This window comes from Gekko japonicus, unplaced genomic scaffold, assembly GCF_001447785.1.
Source record: "Gekko japonicus isolate JY-2015 unplaced genomic scaffold, Gekko_japonicus_V1.1 scaffold248, whole genome shotgun sequence".
NCBI classification, from domain to species: domain Eukaryota; kingdom Metazoa; phylum Chordata; class Lepidosauria; order Squamata; family Gekkonidae; genus Gekko; species Gekko japonicus.
Genome location: NW_015169782.1, coordinates 118,796 through 144,004, shown reverse-complemented (window position 1 = coordinate 144,004; position 25,209 = coordinate 118,796). Strand labels below are relative to the sequence as shown.

At 47.8% G+C, this 25,209-nt stretch overlaps 2 protein-coding genes across 2 annotated transcripts in view; both read right to left on the bottom strand.

Annotated features, from left to right (window-relative positions):
* Positions 1-12,166: 12,166 nt before the first annotated feature.
* TMEM223 (transmembrane protein 223) lies at positions 12,167-17,180 on the bottom strand. Its single transcript, XM_015416817.1, has 2 exons — positions 16,697-17,180; positions 12,167-14,172 (listed from the first exon to the last, which is right to left on the bottom strand). Exons 1-2 carry the CDS (start codon positions 17,178-17,180, stop codon positions 13,880-13,882), a joined length of 777 nt encoding a protein of 258 aa, XP_015272303.1. The 3' UTR covers positions 12,167-13,879.
* A 5,886-nt stretch (positions 17,181-23,066) lies between these two features.
* Positions 23,067-25,209, bottom strand: part of NXF1 (nuclear RNA export factor 1) — a 29,268-nt gene continuing 27,125 nt past the window's right edge. Inside the window, exon 21 of the mRNA XM_015416846.1 lies at positions 23,067-24,176. Within this exon, the coding sequence (XP_015272332.1) occupies positions 24,138-24,176 (39 nt within the window). The 3' untranslated portion in view covers positions 23,067-24,137. The remainder of the gene's footprint in view (positions 24,177-25,209) is intronic.

The following is a 25,209-nucleotide window of genomic DNA, read 5'->3' as shown; positions in this document are numbered from 1 at the left end:
AGAGGTTGTTTGCGACTGCGAGTGCCTTTCTTTGCAGAGTCTTCCTTGGTGGAAGCCAGATGTGCAAAGCAGGCAAAGTTACAAAAGCAAAAGTGAGTGTTAAGAGCATGGGTGCCAGGGGAACGGGAGGTTGGGGTACAGATCCAATTAACGGGTCTGAACCATGGTGGGCGCATGGGGGTGGGGGCGCCAGAAGGGATCCTCGCATAGGGTGCAAAATAAGCTGGGACCGGCCCTGTATATCACATGCAGCTGGCCGGCCCTACTACTATTTCTCATTCTGGTTCTTGGCTCCATCATAACACTGGAGACATGATGGGTGGATCCATCCTTCCAGTCACGTTGGAGCCCAAAGGAGAGGGCGGGCAGGCAGGAAAGAAGGAGATGGATAGACCTGGGAACAGTTTGATCCGGTTATTGAATTTAGGCCTAGTTCTCCCTGAAACAACAGATCTATTTGTAGCTGTATTCCTTCAGACCACAGGTGGGGCTCAGGAGGCTAATCCTTAATCTCTTCAGGATCCCCTCTACATAGAAAACTAGCATCTCAGGGAGAAGGGTGCTAGCTTAGTTTTCTCCCTGACACTTTAGTTTTCTATGTGCAGTAATTTTTTTTCATATGGAGGAAACATGCAAGGCCCACAGTCTGTGTTAAAGAAACTAATAGTACCATCCTAAGCAGAGGCACACCCTTCAAAGTCTATTGAAGGCAATGGGCTTAGAATAGTGTACTTCTGTTTAGGATGGCACTAGGGTTGCCAGCTTTCAGGTAGGGCCTGGAGATCTTCTGGAATTCCAACTGATCTCCAGATGACAGAGATCAGTTCGGGGGGTGGGGGTGGCAGCTTCAGAGGGAGGGACTCTATGGTATTATACCCTGCAGCTTCCCAAACCCTGCCTTCCCAAGGCTCCACTCCCAATTCTCCCGGAATTTCCCAACCCAGAGTTGGAAACCAAGATGGGCCCACACAACCCATACTCCACAAAATCGACAGCTTTGTACTGTAGCCTGCCCAAAGCTCGGCAGTCCCCAGTACTTACAGTCCTAGGCAGGCAGCAAAACAAAACAACCCTGATAGAACCACCCAGATCCACCACACATAGTTGGCAAGCCTGCATCTGACTCCACCAAAATGTGCACTAAGCTTAGTTGGCCAGCTTGGCTCAAGGGGATGTTGATTCTGCTGGGCAAGACAAAAAGGAAACCAGTCAGCCGTTCTGACTTTTTTGCCTCCTTAAGCGACATCGACATTGCCTGACTCAGCAAAAGTTGCAGAAGCTCCACGCTCTGGATGGCCTCCTCCCTCCTCCCAATTTTCACTGCAAGGCTGTAAACAGTTCCCAGACAAGCAAAGGCTACAACCTAGACTTCCACGCCACCCCTGCCCCTCGCCCAAGTGGATTTTGCCCTTGCTGCCAAAACATCCCCCAGTGGACCTAGGCCCCTGCTTTGCCTGGGGGCACACAGCTCCCCCTCCCCACTGCTGTACTTCCTTTAGGCCTGTTTGGGCATTTGTGGATGTTTGGGAACGCAAGTTGGGCAAGGAGAAGGGAGTTTTCCCACGCCTCCAGCTGTTTGTATTCGAAAACAAAGCCGACAATCCTCTTTTTTTATTGCATCGGGGAAACAATTTCCAGGCAGAACAATGTTGTCGTTCCTTGGTTTTTGGACCGTTCAGAAGGCATCAGATGTTGAGCAATTTTCGAAAGAAAAAAAGCCCACCCCACATTCAGACTAAGATCCCTCCATGCTAAACAAATTTACTTAGGAGCAAGTGGTTGGTTTTAATTTCAAAGATGCATTACAGCCGTCCTCAGTCGCTTGTCACGCTCTAGCTTGGAGGCCGTAGCGTACAATTATATACCCCAGACTGTCCTGAATATAAGATTGCTTCCACCCTGAGACGATTCTCCACTGTGAGCTCATGGCCCCTACCAATGCAGGGACATTCACAGAGACATCAGAGAATCCACACTGGGCCATTCGCTGTTCCTTCCTCATGCCTGCCATTCTCTGCCTCTCCATGCCAGTGGACAGGGCTTTTGCCCATTTTTTTAAAAAACCAGTTGTTGCTATGTCACTACAGAGTAATGACACTATAGTGGCACAGCTGCTACTGATTAAAAAATTCTCAACGAAAAGCCTGATGGTGCCAGAGTTGCCAGCCTCCAGGTGGGCACTTAAGTTCTCCTGGCATTACGACTGATCTCCGCACTACAGAGAGTGGCCACCTTTTTGCCTGGCCCTAGTCTTGTGCCTTTAGTGGCAGCATAACTCATGGAAATTAAGCAGATTAAGTCCCCTGGGGGGGGGAGTGTTTGTGCCTGGAAAAGCTTTCCCAGCTAATTGGCTGGCAAGGCCAGCATGAAAGAAAAAAGGGAAGAACCCTATTCAAAGGCTTTTTATTTGCTGCAGTGAATAAGTGCTCCAGAACAAGTTAGTTGTCTGCCTGGTGCAGGAGGTTGGACTTGATGGCCCTTAGGGGTCTTTCCCAGCTCTGTGTTTCTGTGTTCTATGTCATTCACTGCAGAACAGCAAGAGAATCTCCATGCATGAGGGCTACGGGGGAAAGGACTTGCAGATCAGAGGGTTACTGTTTTTAAGTCAGCCCTGGCAGCACAACTGAGGGAAGAACCTGTATGCAACACCTATGGAGACGGTCTATGGCTCAGTGGTGAGCTGAGTACACACTTTGAATCTCAATCACAGGCCCCGGTCACACGAGCCATATCACGGGGGGAGGCGTGGCTGTTACGCTTCCCAGATGTGGTGGTGAGATCGCGCCCGGAAAATCCGCCTATCTTCCGTCTCTCTAGCGTGGCTAATGTTCCGTGTGACCGCAGCCACAGTCTCTTCAGCTAAAGGATTTTGGACAGCAGGTACTGGGAAAGACCCTTTTCAGTCTGAAATCCAACAGAGCTGCCGCCTGTCCAGACAGAAATCACTGATCTAAAGCAACCGATGGGCTGACTCGGTATCAGGCAGTTTTGTATGCTTACGTCGTCTGGGTCAATATGCACACATGAACACTAAGGCAGTCAGACAGCGCTTGATCACATCCTGCAGGGCTGAACGACCAGTCACAGACTGTAGGATGTGACTGTGTTTTTCATAGATTCAGGTGGGGTAGCCGTGTTGGTCTGAAGCAGCAGAGCAAAGTTTGAGTCCAGTGGCACCTTTAAGACCAACAAAAGTTTATTCATGGTATGAGCTTTCATGTGCAAGCACATTTCTTTGTTAACAGGTGCCACACTGGACTCAGACTTTGTTCTGTGTTTTTCATAATACACCTTCCACCGAAAGAACAAAACTCTCTCATCTCTTAAATCCACCTAGGACAGATTATTGCAAAAATAAATTAAAACAGAGAGGGATCTTTAACAATGAGTAATAACTGGATGGGGGATTCGTGGAGGGGTGATCTGAGAGAGTGTCCAAAGTAAGCCCCTATTTTAAACTGCAAAATGTTGTAGGGTCGGTGGCTGCTGACTGACTTTTCCTCCTCCAAAGCTCCTGAGCCCTAACCAACCCCCGTTTTCTCCCAATGGCTTCCAAACCAAGCTTTGGGTCAGGTTTCTGCACGCTCGCCCAGTTCAGGCTTGTGTTCTGCCCAGGCCTGGGGGAGGACAATTAGGGGGAAGCATCACTGGGTGTGATGCCGCCCTTGAGCCAGGGAACGGCTACACGTGCTCCTCACCCCACATGGCCTACCAGGAGGACGTGGGCCAAGTAGGCAAGCAGGATCTTGCAGCCACCCCCTCCGATAGGTGCTGAGCCTGCTGGATAGGTAGATCAGGAATAACACAACACTCGGATGCCTCGTGGCCAGGGTCACCACAGGGCGCACAGAACAGTCCCAGGACTAAAGTGCCATGAACCCGCTTTTCTGTTTTGTTGCAATACAAATCGCGTTATCAGTTGTGAAGGGCCACTCTATTTACCCTGTATCTTTTTGAGCTTTGCCTCAAAGTGCTACAACCAGGGCTTTTTTTGTAGAAAAAGCTTAGCAGGAACTCATTAGCATAATAAGCTATACCCAACAGCAGAAACTCATTAGCATATTAGGCCACACCCCTGATAGTACAGCTTATTAGCATATTAGGCCATACCCCCGTGTTACCAGAAGTGTGGTCATCCAGCCACACCCACCTTTTGCTTCTTATTCTGTTTACCTTGTTTGTTGTCAAAACCCAGGGGTTTTTTAATGTAGCAGGAACTCCTTTGCATGTTAGGCCACACACCCCTAATGTAGCCAATTCCAATGAGTTTCTGCTGTTGGGTGTGGCCTGTTATGCTAATAAGCTCCTGCTGGGCGTGGCCAACTCAGGAGCCAGCCGGAACTCCATTACTGTGCGTTCCTGCCCAAAAATAGCCCTGGCTACAACCATCCCTCTAGCATTCTTACTGCCTTTCCATGCCCTAGTGCAGGTGTCCACCAGGAAAGGTGTCAGCGGGCGCCGTGGTACCCCTGGGCACCAAGCTGGGAATCCCTGCCCTAGTATCACTATATAACGTGACTGACTCTTCCCCTGTCCTGTCCCAGAAGCCACAGAAGCCGGCCATGCACAGACAAGGACATCTTCCAGATGGGCTTCCAGGGCTCTTTTTGTAGAAAAAGCCCAGCAGGAACTCATTAGCATAATAGGCCACACCCAACAGCAGGAACTCATTAGCATATTTAGGCCACACCCCTGACAGCACAGCTCAATCGCATATTAGGCCACACCCCCCTGTTACCAGAAGTGTGGTCACCCAGCCACACCCACCTTTTGCTTCTTATTCTCTTTACCTTGTTTGTTGACAAAACACCAGGGCTTTTTTTGTAGCAGGGACTCCTTTGCATATGTTAGGCCACACCCCCCTAATGTAGCCAATCCTAATGAGTTTCTGCTGTTGGGTGTGGCCTATTATGCTAATGAGTTCCTGCTGGGTGTGGCCAACTTGGGAGCCAGCCGGAACTCCGTTCCTGTGCGTTCCTGCCCAAAAATAGCCCTGGGCTTACAGCCACTGTTTGAGTTCCTGTGTTGGAGAAAACAGAAGGGCCACCCCTATTCTAATTATGGGATCTCATCATAAGTCTGTATTACAGGGATCGCCAATGTGGTGCCCGTGACGAGTACTTATACCTCCTGGGGAAAAGCTTCACCTGCTTAATTTGGGGGGGGGGTTTCTCGTAGAGTTGCCAACTCTGGGTTTGGAAATTCCTGGAGATTTGGGAGCGGAATGTGGGGAGAGGAAGGACCTCAGTGGGGCATAATGCCATAGAGTCCACCCTCCAAAGCAGCCATTTTGTCCAGGGGCGCTGATCTCTGTTGTCTGGAGAACAGTTGTAATTCTCCGGGAGACCTCCAGGCCTAGAGTTGCCAGACCCCTGGTCAGGGCGGGAGATCCTAATTTCTGGAGCTCCAGCCCCCGCCGGACAGGTGGCGAGCAGGGGAAGCCCTATCTCCGAACAGGCACATCGCTGTGCAACGTCCCTGTCGCAATGATGCCACACAGAAGTGACATCATCGCATTGCTGATGTTTGGGGGTGATGCTTTAGTTTTTGGGCAAACTGTATTGTTTTGAAGTCAAAGGGAAGGGCCTGGGACTCTCCTGCTCAGCAAGAGGACACTCCTATCAAGGCCTCAGCTGGAGGTTGGCAACCCTAGGCACAGGAACAGGGCCTGTGAACAGAGATCGCCACCCTCCCTGGCCTCTACACGTCCTGCGGTTCCTGTTTCTCTGACATTCAATCCCAGGGTGTTTACAGCCTGAGCTGCCCTCCCCGGTTCCCAGAATCCCTTCCCTTCTTGTTGTTGTTGTGCAGCTAACTGGAGCTGCCTGATGTTATCCGTACAGACAAGTTTGGGGCTCTGCCAGGCTGGGTCCTGCTGAGAAAACAAAGCTGCATGTTCCCGCAGCGTGTTTCTCTACTTCCAACAGAGGAGGACGAGTCTCCGAGTGGCACGATCCCACCGAGCAGAGCGACGTGCGTGCAGGGGCTCACTCCCACACAGACACCCCCTGACCAGGGACAGACAATAGCCGACTCTCCCCCCTCCCCTCAATTCAATATGAGCCAAAAAGCTTTGCCAACAGGCCGCTATCTGAAGTGGTTTTTAAGATCTTTGCCATTGTAAACAGACTTTGAACTTTATCTTTGTCAGAGATTTACTCTTCCCTTCCATGTTTTTAGCCCTGGGTGAGCTTTGAAGCTAAGCCAATCAGCTGGGTTGATTTTGCAATAACAGATCCCGGTGTCCAGCAAAACAGATCTGTCTTTTCTGTTGTGCAACTGCAAGACCAATCACGCAGGGTTTTGAGCTACAGGTTCAGGGCCCCAGGACAGTTTCCCCGAGAGCATACCATGGTTCTGCAGCCACACGGTACAAGTGCTTAAGTTGGCATTGCAGTACTCAGCATACTGAGAAGAGTTTTCATTTCAAGAGAGGCAAGCTACCGTTTACTCAAAAGGAAGGTGACACCGAATATAAGATGCTGCCCACAGACAACTTTCCTGGTGCCTCCCAAATGGTTTTAGAAAGCAGATGGCGTCAGGTGGGACTTTTGCCCAGCAAGACTTCCGGATGGCGTCAGCTGGGACTTTTGCCCAGCAAGACTTCTGATCAGCCATTGGAAATTTGATTGGCTGTGCAGATTTTTAAAACAGTGCTTTGGCAGCAGTTGCCACCTCAGCACAAAGATCTTCACTGTGTGACTGAAGGAAAGCTACAGCAGCCATTTTGTGGCTGTGCAGACCATGCTGTGTCAGAATTCCAAAAATGCCCACCGGATCAAAAAGGGTGGGGAACCCTGACCTAAATGTTATACACACACAAAACAATTATTACTGGATATAACTGTACACAAACGGCATACCTGGGGGGGGGGATGTAGTCTTGCATTTGAGTAAATACTGTACTAGCCTTTAAGATAGCAAATGTATGGAATAGTAGTATCCTAAAGAGTGCAGAGGAATTGCGGGGTGAGGTTTCTGGTAGCCAGGAAAAATGGCACGTGGAAGTGCTCCACAGCTTTTTTGCCCCTCTTCTCGGGTAGCGGAGGCAGAATTGTTAAAAAACAGACACAGAACATTAGTTGCTACAGTTGCCAGCTCTGGGATGGGAAATACCTGGAGATTTTGCAGGTGGAGCCTGGAAATGGTGGGGTTTGAGAAGGGAAGAGACCTACACCAGTTTAAGTGCGCGGACTCTAATCTGGGTTTGATTCCCCACTCCTCCACTTGCAGCTGCTGGATGACCTTGGGCAAGCCATAGTTCTGACAAGAGCTGTCCTTGAAAGGGCAGTTCTGGAAAGAGTTCTCTCAGCCCCACCTGCCTCACAGGGTGTCTGTTGTGGTGAGGGGAAGGGAAAGGAGTTTGTAAGCCGCTCTGAGACTCCGAGTGAAGGGCGGGGTATAAATCCAATCTCTTTTCTTCTTCTTCTATAAATGCCATAGGTTAAAGTGAAGGAGGACGAATTGCCTTTGACTCTGCCTCCTGCAGCACATAGGGTTGCCAGCTCTGGGTTGGTAAACACCTGGAGATTTTGGGGGTGGAGCCTGGGGAGGGAGGGACTTGCAGGGATAGGACCTAAGTAGGGTATAATGCCATAGAGTTCAGCTTCCAAAGCAGCCATTCCCCCCCCCCAGGGGAACTGATCTCTGTTGCCTGGAGAATAGTTCTAATTCTAGGAACTCCCCAACTCCCACCTGGAGGTTGGCAAACCTAAGCAGCAGCCATTTTGGGTTTGTCTCTGTCTCCTTTGGCAGCCATTTTGTGGTGGCACTCATCACCACCTCTCAAAATTCCAAAGGTGCCCACAGGCTCAAAAGGGGAGAGGACCCCCGCTCCATCTTTCATAGCTATCTAAGCTAGGGGACAACACAGTGGATGGCAGTAAATTGCGTAAATGACACAGTGGATTGCGTAAATTAAATGTGTTGGGTGAAGAAATGGTTTTCATCTGTCCTAAATCTACCGTCTGTCATGTTCATGGGACTGACCCCGAGTTCGACTGTTACAGGAGAAGGGAAAGAAGTTCTCTGTCTCCATTTCATAAACCTTTGTCATATCCTTCCCACAGTTACCCCTCCCCCTCCAATGTCCTACCAGATAAGAGAGTCTGAAAAGACTGAAACTTGGGAGGCCCAGTTTGAATTCCAGTCCCCCATGCCACCTGACTCTTCTGACTACCAACCCAAGCAAGAACTCTTCCACTGCTGTACTGACTGGGAACACCGCCAGTTAATGAGGCCATCTGAGAACCTCCTGTCTTGCCAAAACACACTAGTTCTTAGAAGCACAGTCAAAAGCAGATAGGAAATTTCCCCCCTCAGTCTGATGACACTCCAGAGGTAATAATATAGGGCACAGACAGGCAGTGTGAAGAACAGAAAACTGTGACTGATGGTCTGGGGGCACCAACGGTAAATTCAAGAGCTGCCCAGAGTGGAAGAAAACTAGGGCAACATTTTCACGCTCAATTAACATGGATTAGTTGCTCTGAAGTACATGAGACTCAAAGCCAGGATGATGGGGAGGGGGGAAGAAAGAGCACGGCTCTCCCCCCTCCCATTTTAATGCTTGTCTTGGACTAGAAAATAAGAACAGCCCTGCTTGATCAGACCAGTGAGGGTCCATCTAGTCCAGCATCCCGTCTCACACAGTGGCCTCAACCAGTTCCTCTGGACGGCCAACAACAGGGCATAGCGGCCGAGGCCTTCCCCTCATAAGAACATCGGAACAGCCCTGCTGGATCAGACCAGTGGGGGTCCCTCTAGTCCAGCATCCTGCCTCACACAGTGGCCTCAACCAGTTCCTCTGGAGGGCCAACAACAGGGCAGAGAGGCCGAGGCCTTCCCCTCATAAGAACACCAGAAGAGCCCTGCTGGGTCAGACCAGTGAGGGTCCATCTAGTCCAGCATCCCATCTCACACAGTGGCCTCAACCAGTTCCTCCGGACGGCCAACAACAGGGCATAGAGGCCGAGGCCTTCCACTGATGTTGCCTCCTGGCTCCGGGATTCAGATGTTTAGTACTTCTGAATGTGGAGATTCCCCTCAGTCACCCTGGCTAGGAGCCCTTGACAGACTTATCCTCCATGAATCTATCTAATCCCTTTATAAAGCTGTCTAGGCCTGTGGCCATCACTACTTCCTCTGGCAACAAATTCCACATTTTAATCAGTCTCTGTGTACATAAGTATTCCCTTTTGTCCGTCCTGAATATACTATTCATCTGCTTCATTTGATGCCCTCTTGTGTTTTGGGAGAGAGAGAAAAATTTAACCCAAGTGAGATCTTGATCTGCCTGTCGTGCTAAGCCTGTCTGGGCCGTACAACTTCAGAGTCCTGTGGTAGAATATCCATCTGCTTCATTTGATGCCCTCAAGTTCTTGTGTTCTGGGAGAGGGAGAAAAATTTAACCCAAGTGAAATCTTGAACTGCTTGTCGTGCTAAGCCTGTCTGGGCTGTACAACTTCAGAGTCCTGTGGTAGAATATTCCTCCATAGCCGAAATCCCCACAGGAATTTTGTATGAAAAGCTAGCATGTCAGGAACAAGGTGAGTTTAGAATACTGACATACTAGGTTTCTGCAAGCAGAGGAACTGCTTCTCTTTAATTTACTGAGAAGCATGCACTCATGAGACCTATCACCTGCAGCCTGTAACAGTATAGCTCACACACATTTACCACCTCAGTGAGAACTAGGTCTCTGTGGCTGCCATTACAAAACCAGCTTGTTCCAGTACATTAAACCAGTACTTAATCCAGTTGTTCCAGTAGCTCTGGCACAGCACATGAGATACAAAAACCAAAGGCCGCCTTCACCCCCGCCTTCTACTAAATGCTTATAGATGTGTGTTACTGGGCCAGTGTGGCTGATAAGACTACGACCTACACAAGATCACGCACAGAAGGAATTTAAATCTGGGTCTCTCAGTCCTCCAAATGAGCACATCTATTTTGAGGCGTTTTTCTGTGTAGCTGAGGAAGCTTAAAGAACACATGGCAGGAAGGGCAGACCAGTTTGAAACGGGGCAAAAAAGAGCCCCCTTATGTCAAAACGAAGTCTGTTAGTAACTTGGCTCCCATACATGTTTGGGCACATAGTCTGCGAACACCACATCCATTACTGAACAAGCTCAAACTTAAATGTTCTTCCGCAGGGCTAATCAGAGCAGAGGGTTCTCTCATTTTGTTCAAATTATATATCATGCCCTTGGTGGGAGCGGGAGGGAAGCACCCTCCTATGGAGCAACTCAAAATTGTATGGAATTTACAGCTCTGACATGTATTGACAGCCACAGGGTGAGGAGGCTTTAATACAGATTCACTGAGGAGAGATTACTGATGGCTGATAGCCGTAATAGCAAAATGAAAACTCCATGTTCACAAGCGCTATATCTCAGACTTAAGGTTGCCAGCGATGGGTTGGGAAATACTTGGAGATTTCGAGGGTGGAGCGTGGGAAATGTGGGGTTGGGGAGAGGAGGGACCTCAGTAGGGTATAATGTCATAGCAGCCTCCAAAGCAGCCATTTTCTCCAGTGGAACTGATCTTGGTTATCTGGAGATCAATTGTAATAGCAGGAGATCTCCAGATGCCACCTGGAGATTGGCAGCCCCACTCAGACTACCATTTGCTGGCAGAAATAAAAGACAGGAGACCCCCATAGCTTTCATGCCCCACCCATGGGCTTCTCACAGGCAGCTGGTTGATCACTGAGGGAAATAAAAATGTTGGATTAGAGGAGCCTTCGGTCTAACTCAGCAAGGTGCCTGTGTTCTTATAAGGTGGCCACATCAGCGCAATTTATGTACTCGTGAACTTTAGGCTCAGATTATATGAAGGAACTGAGATGATGACAGCTATGTAGCAAACTCAGAACACAGCGTGGCTCTCAAGTGTCAGGACACAGTCCTTGGCACCAACACTGACCCGGCCTACCAGACCACCCCCTTCTAAATGTGCCTCATTTATTCAGAACATTTCCACTCCACTTTTTCCTCAGAGGCTGTGGTCACACAAACTAAATAATCCACTTTCACTACACTTTCAGTGCACTTTCCAAAAGGATTTTACTATGTGAACTGGCAGAATCCAGTTGGAAAGTGCATTGAAAGTGGATTATTCAGTGTGCGACCGCAGCCAGAGACACTCAAGATGGCTTACAGTAAATAGTACATCACAATTCATATTTAAAACAAGTTTCAGGTCTTGATTTGTACTTGCGAGGGGGGGGGTTGGGCAGGCTACTGGCTGCTGCCGGGCCCCAAAGTGTTCAGTAAAATGGACTGGGTGCGGCCTAGATAGGGAGACTTGGGACTTTGGTCTACTCTTAGCCTGGATCAGCAGTATTCTTTAGCCTTTTCCTCAGGGTCAGGCTGCTCTGAAATCCTGGGACGAAAAAGAAACCACACTCTAAAATACAGAAAGAGAAATGGATTGGGTGGCCATTTTCCCCCAGACCTGAACACTGGAGCTCAAAGTATTCTAAATTTGTATGGAGGCACAACAGAGATTGAACATGGTTATTAGGTAAATTTTTATCCCAGCATTCCTCCAAAAAAAATCAAGGCAGCATACATGGTTCTATGCCCTCCATTTTATCCTTACAACAGCCCTATGACGTAAGTTAGGTTGACAATGGGGATTTGTACCAGCTTTTCCATACCCTGACCCAGGGTCTCTGGGCACCATGGCACCCACAGGCACCTTTCCTGACATTCACCAAGTCTTTCTAGTAAGTGTGTGCTGATAATGTCCATTGGCTGGGCAGATTAAAATAATAATTCAGGGGCAGCTGCCACCAATGCTCCCTCTAAGCTGTGGAGTCTTGTGAGCAAAATTCTACTTTGTGAACTACTGGTATTGAAGTTGTGAGCAAGCGATTTGGCTACTGCATAGTTTGCCCTGGAGCCATCCATCCTGAGCTAAGACAAAAATGTGTGAGCCGGAGGCTAACAAACTGTGAGCTAGCTTACACTAACTCAGCTTAGAGGGAACACTGGCTGCCACCAGTGTTGGCTTTCTCTCTCTCTCTCTCACTCCTATTCCCCAGTGTATTTTTTTTAATTGCTGCCCTTTCCCCCTGCACCTCACCTTCCCATTTTTGTGGCTTCACCTCCTGCAGCAGCCATTTTGTGGCCAGCTGCACTTCCCGTGGCAGCCATTTTGTGGTTGCGCCCACCACACTGTGTCAAAATTCGAAAAGTGCCCATGCGCTCAAAAAGGTTGGGGGATCCCTCTTCTAACCAAACACTCTAACCACAGAACGTGTGAAGCGGCCTTAAACCGAGTCAGACGTTTGGTCCGTCTAGTTCTGTATTTCTCACTGGCAACCGCTCTCCAGCATCTTGGGGACAGAGAAAGTCTTTCCTAACACCTGCTACTATCTGACATCCTTTTCTCCTGGAGATTGAACCTTCTGTGTGCATGGCAGGATCCTGAAGCAAGAGTAACCTGGGCTTTGCTACTGGTCACCAGGTCACGGCTCGTTGGGGCTTGGCGGGGTGCCTTGTACGTCACTGACTGCTGTTAGGTTGCCTGGAGGATTGCTTGGTTGCAAGGTAAGGTGTGTCTCTGTACAAATAAAGACTAAGCGTGTATTCTACCCATGTATTTCATAAACAGAGTTGCCAACTCAAGATTGGGAAATTCCTGGAGATTTAGGGATGGAACCTGGGGAAGGTGGGGTTTGTGGAGGAGAGGGACCCCACCAGGGTATAATTCCCCAGAGGCCCCCCTCCGTAACTGCCATTTCCTCCAAAGGAACTGATCTCTGTCACCTGGACGCTGGCAACCCTATTCATAAGACAAGCTGTTTGACTAAGTGATGGGGGGCAGAGAAAAGTGACTGTCCTCTGAACATATACAGAGTGCTGTTCTTCTGGGATTGGGGCTGGGGGAGAAGAGGACTGAAAAGACAGAAAACGGGGATTCCTAGAAGGATCGAATCCGAGTGCCAGTTAGAAATTATCACAAGGGGTGGCTGCCATGGTCTCCCCAGCTCTCCCCTCCCAAAATTGGTGAGCAGCACAGTACCAACTTACCATGGCTCCCCCCTCCGGCTCTCTTTCGGGCCTCCTTCCCCCAAGCCCCATCGCAAAGATCTCCCTATCTCCCCGTTCTCCTGTCCCGAGTGGAAATTTCCATGGCAACAGCAGTTACAAGGGAATCTACGGAGGCTTCTGAGAGGCCTGAAAGCCAAAGGGGCAGCACAGAAAGAGCAGAGGAACTTAAGTGGCCACTATTTCCTCCTCCCAGGCTCCTGTGCTTTTAAGCAGCTGTAGAAAACCCACAGATAAAAACATTTCCTGTATGGAAATACAGTGAGCTTCTACCCCATGGTGTTAAGGCACAGGAATACTTTGAGAAATAAGTAGGGCAACCCAAATGTGAGAAAAATTGGGCTCTTGAATCGCCTGGAAAAGGGGTCTGTTTCCCCCTCAAATTAATTGTGCAGTCGTCATAAGATTTCTGCCAGCAGGGCCTAAACACACATGATCCCAAAGGGCAGAAAGATATGTCTGAGAGAGAGAGAGAGAGACAGACAGACTCTTGTGTGGGAAAGAAACTAACAAATCTATAAGCGTTTTCTGCATTTTTAGTTTGCAAAGTGGTCAACCAGAGTACAATTTCAACGATTCCTGACTAGCTCAGGTCCCAGACTCCCCATAAATCTATGTCTGTTTGTTCGGGATGGAGGAACGATTGAACAGCTGCTCTGAAGACACTGCCGGGAGATCCCCCAGTCCCCCCACAGAATGGACTTAATACATAAATCAGGGACGGACTGTAACTCATCCGTCGTTCTTCATCTCTGCGGCAGCCCAGTGCAGAAGGAAGGGCTCTCTTGCCCCCTCTTCTTCTGTAACTGTACATTTTGGCCTCACAGTTTTCGATAGGCGCCCACCGTGATATCAAAAAGCTTGGCATTGGTGATCCTTCCTTGCTTGTCCAAGAGGAAATAGAAGGGCCTCCCCTTGACCTTGAGGGGGATCATGGCCGGCACCTCGGAACGATGGGACATGCAGGAGATATGGCGCAGGGGTACGGTGAAGGAGGAGGTCAGCCCAAAGAGATAATAGGTGGTGAGAGACACTTCCTGCCCGCCACGGTGCAGTATGACTCGGCTTATGGAGCGACGAGAAAAAGCGAAGCCTCCCACCAAGATCAGAGAACCTGGGAAGGGGGGGGGGAACAAATAACATATTATTTATTTTAAATCTTTTTTCCTAGATCTCAATATATATACTTTATAAACTTTAAAAAGTAAGATTTTGAACAAACACCGCAACAATAGGCTCAATACATCACAAGACTGTAAGCTTCCTGTAATCAAAGATGTAATTCAACACTGTCTCTAATTCGATACCACTATACCAAATCTTGGGCTGCGGTGGCTAAGAGGTGAAGGCGCTGAGCTGCAGACCGGAAAGTCGGTAGTTCGGCAGTTTGAGACCCGAGTGCCGCATGACGGCATGAGCTCCCGTCTATGGCCCCAGCTCCTGCCAACCAAGCAGTTCGAAAGTAAGAAATTGCAAGTAGATAAATAGGTACCGCTTTGGTGGGAAGGTCACAGCATTCTGTGCGCCTCGACATTTAGTCATGCCGGCCACATGACCACGGAGAAGTCTTCAGACAGTGCTGGCTCTTCGGCTTGGAAATGGAGACGAGCACCACCCCCTAGAGTCGGATTCGACTGGCTTTTGAGCAAGGGAAACCTTTACCTTTATACCAAATCTCTAGCCCTGGGCTCCGCAGTGTGGTGCTCGTGGACACCATGGTGTCCAGCAATACATCTCCTGACCATAGTTGGGCCTTTTGCCCAGTAAGGCTTCTGATAGGCCATTGCAGTTTTGATTGGCTGTGCAGATTTTCTAAAATGTTGCTTTGGCAACAGCTGCTACCACAGCACAAAGGTCTTCACTGTGTGATTGAAGGTAAGCCGTGGCAGCCATTCTGTGGCTGACTCCACCTCCTGTGGCTCAGAAAGGTTGGGGAGGGACCCCTGCTCTAACCCTTAATCAGCAATCTTAACTAAAACCAAAACTTAACCCTCTTCAGACATAACATAGCTGTCTTTTACACAAATCCCAATATTTTAAGCATTTTTATGCCGCCTTTCAACCCAAGTATGGTCCTCTAAGGCAGTGAACGTCAAACGAAACATTTCAGCATTAAAGACGTTTAAAATAAAGCATGTGTGCAATAACTGCAACATTCAGCCAAGTAGCCAACTAATTTATTACAAGAATTTTGGCTGACCCTAAGGGCGCCCTGATTGATCAGGCAGATTTCCACCCCCTACAAGTAGGTACAAAAACTGCAAATGGCAAGGATGATCTCAGAAGAGGCATTCCCTTGTGGGCGAGAGAAGCGGGAACACCTCTTTTTAAGAGGACGTCTGCTACTACACAGACCTGCACACGGCACCGAGAAACAAAGTGGTGTTTTTTTGGGGGTCATCTGAACGTCTGGTTCTGATGCAATATTTATTTACTTCATTTCCAGTCTGCCTTTCTCACTGAAACTCAAGGTGGGTCACACACTGTAAACAAGGCAGTCCAATACCGTGAGACCTCTACCAAGCAACGCAATAGGGCTAGTATGCCTATTTATACAGAATGGATTCATTGGTTAAAACTTGTAGGGTTAAAGTTAACTAAAATTTCTTTAATTTGGTGGCAGCCCAAATTATCATGATCTTAAATGGGGGGGGGCGGGGACTCTCAACAAATGTCAATGGGGAGGGTTAAAAGTTCTAAAAGATTGACACAGTTCATAAGAAGTACAAAGATGATAAGTTTGGATGCTAAAAAAAAAAGCTAGTTAGAGGATCTCCTCTCTTGGGTTTTTAGTCAGTAGTGGGTTCTTTACTTTCTCCCTTATATGTAGTTTCCCCCTCCCCCTTTTCTGTTGTAGTTTTTTGTAGTGTTAAAAAAATCAATTAAAAAATCCCCTCTGGGGGCTCAAAAAAAATATGTCAGGAGCATTAATGTGCGGGTTTTTGTAATTTTATTTCTTGTATGTTTACATGATTATGGAATTCGCTAAGTCTAGGCTGGGGACGGTCACTGAGTTTACATGGCTTTTTTAGGGGTGAGATGGGTTCCGTGGATGAGGACAGATCTATTAATAGGTATTTGCCTCCATCAGCAACCTCAGCCTACTCGCTGAATACTAGTTGCTAAGGGGAAAAGAACAGGAGAGCGCCGTCACCTTCTTACTCAGAGTCTGAACATCCAGAAAGACCAGTTTGGGCTGACCACTGCTGGAAACAGAATACTGAGCCTAGAGGACCATTTTATCTGAAACAGCAAAATAGTGTTTTCTCGCTGCGCCCTCAAGAGTGCCTACTGCAAGTGGCAGAATTGCACGTTCAGAGGCAGTCAACTTCTGAATCTCTGAGCCAGTAAGCAACATCAGGGGAAGTTCGCCTCGGCTTCTATGCCCTGTTGTTGTTCCTCCAGAGGAACTGGTTGGCCTCTGCGGGAGACAGGATGCTGGACTAGATGGACCACTGCTTTTGATCCAGCAAGGCTCTTCTTAGGAGTTAAGATTATCATCTAAATTGCAAACTCCCTGGGACAGGGCAGGGGTCTACTCTGCTTATACCTCTCTGGGTATTGAGGAGGGTGGGCTACTATGACTCCTACTAAAGCGCAACCAAAAGGAAGAACAAAGGAGAAGCACCTTTCCTTACCCACGGTCAGGCAAGAGGCGGTGAAACCATAGCGCCACTTGTTAGAGCCGAGGTTGAGTGTGGCTCCGCCCGGCAGGGTCGGCAAAGGCTGCTCCCCCTGCTGCGAATCCGAATCCGGCCGCTTGGAGCCGGTGACGCGCAGGGAATGGAAAGCGAAGTGTGCCAAATAGGTCCAGAACAGGACCTGGGCGGCACAAAAAAGGCCGAGAAGGCGGAAAAAGCGGACGCGGTCATGCTGGAAGAGCAGGACGTCCTGGGGCACACGGGCATCCAGCGGGAACGAGCTTTGCACCCCGCGGGCTGCGCCCCATCGCCACGGGGTCTTCTCCGCGCGGCTTCTGTTCCCTGCGCCCAGGCAGCTCCAAGAGCGCACAAGGCAGGGCGCTCCCCGCGAGCACCAGCTCCAAAGGAGCCCCAACCTCCGGGACCTCCCGCTCACCGAGCCCCAAATCCGCACCCCACTTCCCCACGTGCAACGCGACATTCTGGATTCACCCTTGCCGGGGGGGGGGCGGTCAACTGCGACGGTCCAAAGGCTCTTGGGAGTTGTAGTCTGGTTATGGACAAACCACCACCTCTTCTGGAACACGTGACTCCAACCCTTTTTGGCATCATCTTCTCGGCTTTGGCTTCCGGAAGACTGTGGTTGGCTGGTTGCGAGATCAAGTTATGCTGCAGTCTGTGCTGGCCTCTGTAGGCTCAGCTGTCGGTCTGGATGGGAGGCAATACTTCCGTCTGCGCCCTCTGCGAATGTTATAGTTCCGCACAGCGTAATGCGGAACGACTTTGAATTTGTGGAGACAGCGGAATTACAGCTCACGACCGCCTGTCAGGTAAGATCACCTTCAGAAGGCCTTCTTATGCCTGCCAGCCTCCAGGATCCCCCGGAATTACAGCTCATCTGCAGACTACAGAGATCAGTTCCGCTGGAGAAAACGGATGCTTTGGAGGGTGGACTCTACGGCATTGTACCCTACTGAAGTCCCTGTCCTCCCCAAATCTCCAAGTTTCCCAACATGGATCTGGCAAAAAAAAACACACCCCAAAATCTCCTGCCGGTGGCTGGGGCGACCTGGCAACCCTACTGCATCTTCAGAAGTTAGGCAGGTAGTCTGCACAGACAGTGGTGGCACCCCCCCCCCGCGGTGTCGACGTCATTATTTAAGCTCCAAGAGGTGTCCCCTTCTGTTTGGGTATGCTTTTAGATCAGGATAGGTAGCCATGTTAGGCTGCATGTAGCAGAAGAGCAAGAGGCCAGCAGCATCTTAAAGGCTAACAAAATATGTGGCAGGGGATGAGCTTTCCTTGGGTCACTGCTCACTTCTTCAGATGTTCTTCAGAAGTGAGCCGTGGCTCAGGAAAGCTCATCCCCTGCCACGTATCTTGTTCGTCTTTAAGGTGCTGCTGGACTCTTGCAATCTTTTCTACTGAAAGTTTTTAATAACTGAAAGGTTTTTTTATTTATTTGATAGTAATGTATTAATCTTGCTTTAAATCACCATGGTCTTTCTTTTTAGCAGAAAGGCGTGACCGATGCTTACATACAATTAAGATTTTTACCTAAATAGTATGTTAGATACTGTGTCAGTCCTGTGCACCTTTACTTGGGGAAAAAAACACCCCACTGGACTTAAAAGGATTTTACATGTATAAACTTAGAATGGTCTGTAAGGACCTGCCTGGGACAACACAGGCTAGCTCAGTGTCATCAGACCTTGGAAGCTAGAATTTGGATGAGAGACCACCAAAGAAGTCTGGGGTTGCTAGGCAGAGGAAGGCAAGCCATTGCCAGCTGTGATTTGACGGCACTTTTCACCACTGTAAGAACCAAAATCCTGTCCATTGTAATTTAGTCTGCTTATGTAATTGCATTTATTTGGTAAGAAAAATCCTCCTATTTCTACACACACACACAGGAGAATGAATTTACATACATAAGATTTACATACATCTACAACAGATTCCTCTGCAAGAACAGATTCCTCTGCAAGAACAGATTCCTCTGCATATACAACAGATTTCTCTGTGCATGGTGACCTTCCTCAGTTTTGTACACCCCCTTCCCAAAGGCCATAGCTCAATAATAAAGCACATATATCACATGCAGGTCCCGAGTTCTCTCTCTAGCACTGCCAATTTAAGAACCTCAGCAGCTGCTGGGAAAGACATTTTGAGACCTAATGAGATGTAGTGTGAATACAGCATCAGGGAGATAAACATAAAAAGCAAGGCTTCCTTTAAGTGGAAGGTTCACCTGAATGAGGTGAATTTAAAAAAGCACAGGTTCTAGAAAACCAAATATAAGGGAACAGTAATGCAAACATTGACAAACAACAACCATTTCTTCAAATACATCAGGAAACCCGTTGGGCCACTGGACAAAAAAGGAGTGAATAGATTGCTTAAGGCACATGGGGAGATGGTAGAGAAACTGATTTTTACATCTCTTCATTCTGGAAAACTCATCTGCTCCAGGCTGTGTTCAGTCTGGTTTCAGATCGGGCTATGGGATGAAGAGGGTTTTGTTGACCTTAGTTGGTGACCTCCATCTAAATGTAGACAAAGTTCAGGTCTCCCTGTTGCTCTTAGTGGATTTATCTGCTGCCTTTGACACGGGACCATGCCATCTTTTTTTTTTTTAAACCCCCGAAAGGGTAATTTTCTTATTTTTTCATAAGACTACATAACTACAACAGAAAATAAAGGGAGGGACTACAACTAGGGATAAAGAAAAGATACCCACACTAACTAAAAACCCAAGAGTAGGGAACCATATCCGTGTTAAAGTACATGTTAGTAAATACATGTTAGTATAACATTATACTTGTGAGGTTTTTTTTAACTACTGCTTCAATATTAGTAGGTTTAGTATTTTGAGAACACTTCTTGAGCATCTTCTTATCTTCATAGGGCCATTTTCAGAGTACTTCTGCCCTTACTTCTGTTTTCTCTCTAAAATCATACACAGTTTTACTTGCTCCCGCTCCCGCTTCACCAACAGAGTCCTCATCCGTTCCAGAGGTAACAGAGTCACTCGATTTTGTTTCTTCATCCTTTAGTTCTTCTGATCCCAGCTGCTGTCTCAGAAATTCCTTCGTTTTAAAGATGGAGTCGATCTTCTCTCTTCTGTCATTAATTTTAAAGATGACATCTTCAGGAATCCCCCACCGATATTGTATTCCATTTGTTTGAAAAAATGAGATTAATTCCTTGTAGCTCTTCCTCTTTTGCCGAATTTCAAATGGAATGTCTTTTAGAGTCTTAATAATTGTATCCCCAAATTTCAGTGGATTTGCCGAAGTTGGCTTCAATATGACCTCTGGTCTGTCTTCTTGCAAACTTGACCACAATCTCCCCAGGTAGGCTATTTTTTAAAATATAATTAGAGTATGCCCGATAGGCAGACTCTATATCTTTTACTATTTCTTCAGCTGATAAGCCTGTTGCTGGGGCGATAATCTCTCCCAAAGTCTTCTTTAGATCTTCTTTCTCCTTTTCAGGCACTCCCTGGAATCTGAGAATCAATTTGGCTTTCTCCATTTGCAGCTGTAAAAGACGATTTTCCTGCATTTTTTGTTTTACTTCCACATCTTTCACTCTTTTCTTCATCTTTTTGCTCTCAGTGTCCATCTCCACCAGTTTCTCAGTTGCATGCTCCACTTTCTTTTCTGTCTCTGCCAGCTGGCGTTGCTGCGAGGTGAAGTTTTGATTTAACGTGGCCAGTTGCTGGTTAATACCACCAAGCTGCTCCAGTACCGGTTTTAGCATATCCGCCAACGTCTTCATGACGTCTGCTCCCTCTTCCGGTCTTGGACTCTGGCTGCCTTTCGGTTTTATCTTCACTCGTGAAGTCGCCATGTTCTCTCTTTGTTTACAATTTAAAACCTCTATGCCAGAGCTCTAAGGACTCATCTTTCCGCTAAAGCTGCTCCAGTAAGTCTCTCAAAATGTAACACTGTTTCTCTCCCCTTTCCCCCTTCACTTCGTTGATCTATTCCCGTGCTCTGGAGGCGTCCCTCCTTGTGCTCCGCTTTCCTACCGGGGTGGGTGGGTTCGTTTTTAAAAAACAGTCCATTTAATTCACACTCACGTTCATTGTTGGTCATATCTGACCTCGCTCTCTTTCCTTGCTATTCCGCTTGATTCCCTGCGCTTGTCCCGGTTAGATTGGCTTGTACCCGGAGATCACCCATCGACTGGACCGTCAGGGCGGAGGGAAGCCTCTATTCTTCGGCATCAAGCCGTCGAGGTTAACCCTTGAGAGCCCATCGCAAGGACTCCACGGGGGCACCACTTGAGGTGGCACCCCTCCTAGCCGAAGGTGTGCTAGTCACCTCCTCAAGCTCCGAGGAGAGCAACCGCCATCGCCGATCCACCCACCGGCGACCATGCCATCTTATTGAGGCGCATGGAGACAGAAGGCGGCATTAGCTGTGGTGTGTTGGACTAGTTCAAATCATTCCTCACAAAACAGACCCAAAGAATTGCGACTGGAGACCAGTTATCGTGTGTGGGATCTATTCTGTGGGGCCCCACAAGACACAATCCTATCCCCTGTGCTCTTCAATCTTTAATGTAAAGCCCTTAGGCCAAATCATTCAAAGTTTTGGGGTTGGCTGTCATCAATATGCAGACAATACACAGCTATATGTATCTTTATCCAAATCTGGTGATGTACTGGAGGTCCTAAACAGCTGCCTGGCTGCTGTTGTTAAATGGCTAAGAGTCAACAAATTGAAACCAAACTCTGGAAAGAGAGAAGGAATGCTGGATGGGAAGGTGGAGGTTTTGAAGGGCATTATGCTCCCAGCCTTCAGTGGGTTCGGTAGACACTTGCAGACTCAGCTAAGAGCCTTTGGTTATACTGGACCCAACATTATTGCTGGAGCAGTTGCAAAAGACTTCCTTCCAACTCAGCCAAGGTCCAAAAATGGCCCCTTAATTTGAGGTTGATCTTGATATATTCCATGGTGACAGAGACTAGACTACTGTAATGCACGAGCTCCAAAAATGGCCCCTTAATTTGAGAAGGTTGATCTTGATATATTCCAGGGTGACAGAGACTAGACTACTGTAATGCACTGTGCATTGGTCACCCCTCCCAATCAGTTTGGAAACACCAGTTGATGCAGAATGCCACAGCTCAGCTATTATTGGGAGCTAGATGGAGCATGGCTATTACTTCCATTCCACAGTCACTCCACTGGCTGCCCATCAGTTACTGGGCTCAGTTTTAAAGTGTTGGCTATCACATATCCTTCATGGCCTTGGACCCTCATGCCTGCGAGACTTCTCCCCCTGTGCTCCACCAGGACAGCCTCACTCATCTGAGTAGGGTCTTCTGCAGGTGCCAACCTGCAAACGGGCAAAATGAACAACTAGCTCTACATGCATTCTCCATTGCAGCCCCTACCTTGTGGAACAGCCTGCCTGAGAAGGTCAGGAAGACTCCCACACTCCTGGCTTTCCACAAACTATGCAAAATGGAATTATTCAGGAGGGCTTCCCTACGCAGGAAACAGGGCAGCATTGCACAAAAGGCTTCAGTTACTTGGATAAATTATTGGGGACTGTGGTCTATACTACTGTGTGTAGCTTGCTGTGGGTTGGATCCTATTGTGTAATTTTGCATCATTTAATGTGTCATTTTTACACTTGTGCTTTGCTTCAGTGCTGGTTTTTTTTTACAGTTCTGCTTGGTTATAAACTGCTGGCGAGGTGGGATAGAAATCAAAAATAATAAATAACATAAATCCTATTTGTCTATTGAATGTCTCATCTTGTTGATGGCTATCAACTCTGTGTCCATCTTCCTTGAGTCCCTGTGAGAAAGGCAAACTATAAATGACGTAAATAATTAAAACGTGGGGCAGATACCCACGCTGGAGCTGTTTTCAAGAACGGTGTCTGAAGAACTGGGTCTAATAGAGGTGACAAATTCTGGGATGAATAGGACAGATTACAAACCTTTGGGAGTATTCTATCCAGAGTTGGAGACTTATTAGTTTTTAAGGAACTCAAATGTAAAACTCTTGCTTTTAACCATCCATTATGTAAATCTGAAATTTTGTGTACTGTTCTGGTTGCCAGGCTATATAAATTCTACATAGATGGAAGCAAATATAAACATGGTTACAAAGTTTTTAGCTGTGCTTATTGACTGACATTCAGCAGTCCCCAGCATTATTGAGTCGTACACTAAGATGAGAAGCTGAACTGATTCTGAGCATCTTTTTTTATGATGCTCCTTACCTGTAACCTGGGTAACTTTGGAAAGTTATTTTAATGGCATCAAATAACTGGTTCTTCTGCAGTCCAACACATCATGTTCTTGCAAGTTAGTGCGTGTTAAAATTGTAAATCATTACGTTTTAATAAAAAGAAAATAGAGGCAAGATTCTCTAGTGATACTTTTACTTGCGTGCAATACCCAAAATGAACTGCAAATGTTGGCAGGAGACTAATGATGTGATACAGGTGAGCGAACAAGAAGCCTAGGGTTTCTTAAGTACACCCCTGGTATTTGAATTGGACCTGTTAATTTGTACTAGAGTTGACAGCAACTGGAGCTTCTGGTTGGAACTGACAGCTCCGTAGGGCCCACAATCTACAGCCGCAGGGGAAGTGGGCAGGTTCCTGTTCCTGGTTTAGAACATTAGAAGATAATGCACAGTTTTTAATAATAATTTTTACTAAACACAATTTGGTTGAAAGAACTACAGGCAGAGGAGGAACACAGAAGCAACACCTTGCCGAACATGCCAACCCCATTGCTTCCTATCTCTTTTAAGTGGTGAGCACCATTTTAGGAGCACTGCTTTGTAGGGACTTGCCTTTGGGGGCCTGAGCTCCGTCTGGTTCCTTAACTCCGTGGAAAGAAAACCCAGAGGTCCATGGAAGCAGCAGCAGGCCAGCACGAGGGCCCTGCCTCTTCCCAACAAACAAAAGATTCTAGCCTCAGAGGGCTGGGAATGCTCTAAAACCTTCAAGCCACGAACTGTTGACTGCTCCTTACCCTAGGGGCAGATATATAAAACATTACTCCTGAGACAATGGCTGCAGAAAAAGGAGCGGAGAGGAGTACACTAAAAATATACCAGGTATCCAAATTCAAAAAGGGAAAAGAAACACAGATGGGGACTTCTCCACTGTCCAAATGGTGCGCAAAGAGGCAGCTCGGCCCTCTAAGAAGCCAGTCTACAAAGCAACTCTTCCTGTTGTCTTCTGTCACTATGGGTACCAGAGATGCTGCCACCATGAGTGCTCATCACAGCCTGTCTCTCCGACCCTAATGGAGAATGGCCTCAGCCTTCACAGTTGCAAAAGGGAGGGAAGTCTCTTAATTTACACAGTAAACTTTTCATTTATTTACAAAAATGTCTCTCTGAAGGATAAAATGCTGTTTCCTTAAGTTTTGGTCAAGGTGACAAGAGGCCAGTGCTCAGTTGAGGAAAGCCACTTCTGGGATCTTCCCCTCAGCCTGTCAAAGAGAACAAAAACAAATATCAAGGCTTTCATCTTCACTGCATGCAAAGCTCTCAACAGAACCCAGGAGTCTCCCACCATCTTCTAACTATCCCTGAACTTGGGCAGAACTGCAAGCTCACAAGCCACACCCAGTGCCCTCTGCTTAGAGGAGAAGTTCATAGTAGAATTCTAACACCACCAGTGATGGGAAAAAAGATTACAGGTCAAGGTGCTCCCACCTTTCATCTCATCCCAAGGTCTGCTCTATATCAGCCTTCCACTGGTTAACCAACTGTGGTGTATAGGAAGCATAAAAGGGAGGGGCTGTGGCTCAGTGGAAGAACCTCTGCTTTGTCATGCAGAAGGCCCCAGGTTCAATCCCTGGCAACTCCAGCTAAAAGGGCCAGGCAGTAGGTGATGCGAAACACCTCTGTCTGAGACTCTAGAGGGCTGCCGTCAGTCTTGAGTAGTCAATACTACTTGATGGATCAATGGCCTGATTTGGTATAAGGCAGCTTCATATATGTTCAAGCAGAGAACTAACTGGTGACACGGTAACAGTGTGCCAGCAGGTCCCAGAGATTTGAGCTGCTGGGGGAAGACTAAGCATCCTAAGGTCACCCTTGAACTCCCTGTGAGGGCAAGAAGTCCTATGATCCCAAGCATGGTCCACATGACCATAAGAATGGACAGTCAAGTGAGGTGCTGTGGTCTGTACATCAGGCTAAGACTAGGGAGACCCAGGTTCAAGTCCCTGCTCAGGCTCGATGCTCTCTAGATGACCATGGCCAGTCTCTCTCAGTCTAACCAACTGCAGAGTTCTCATGAAGATAAAAACTGAGAATCTCTCCTTTATATATAATTGAATAGTGGGTGCCAAAGTTCTAATTCTAAAATGCACTCCCTTAGTGTATGGCTGATGGCACTGCTCCTCAGCATATATCGCCACCAATCAGAAGGCAAAGCCCGGGTCCCGCCCACACCACAACTGCTGCAACAACCTGGTCTTTTGCATATGGAAGCTGATTGGACTTCAGTCCATTCCA

What these genes read in the sequence shown, in the direction of transcription:
- TMEM223 (XM_015416817.1), bottom strand. Translation starts at nt 17,180, where the DNA reads ATGTCGCGTTGCACGTGGGGAAGTGGGGTGCGGATTTGGGGCTCGGTG. An exon ending in CGCCTCTTGCCTGACCGTGG is followed by an intron (nt 14,173 to 16,696) that starts GTAAGGAAAGGT and finishes CCCCCTTCCCAG; the next exon opens with GTTCTCTGATCTTGGTGGGA.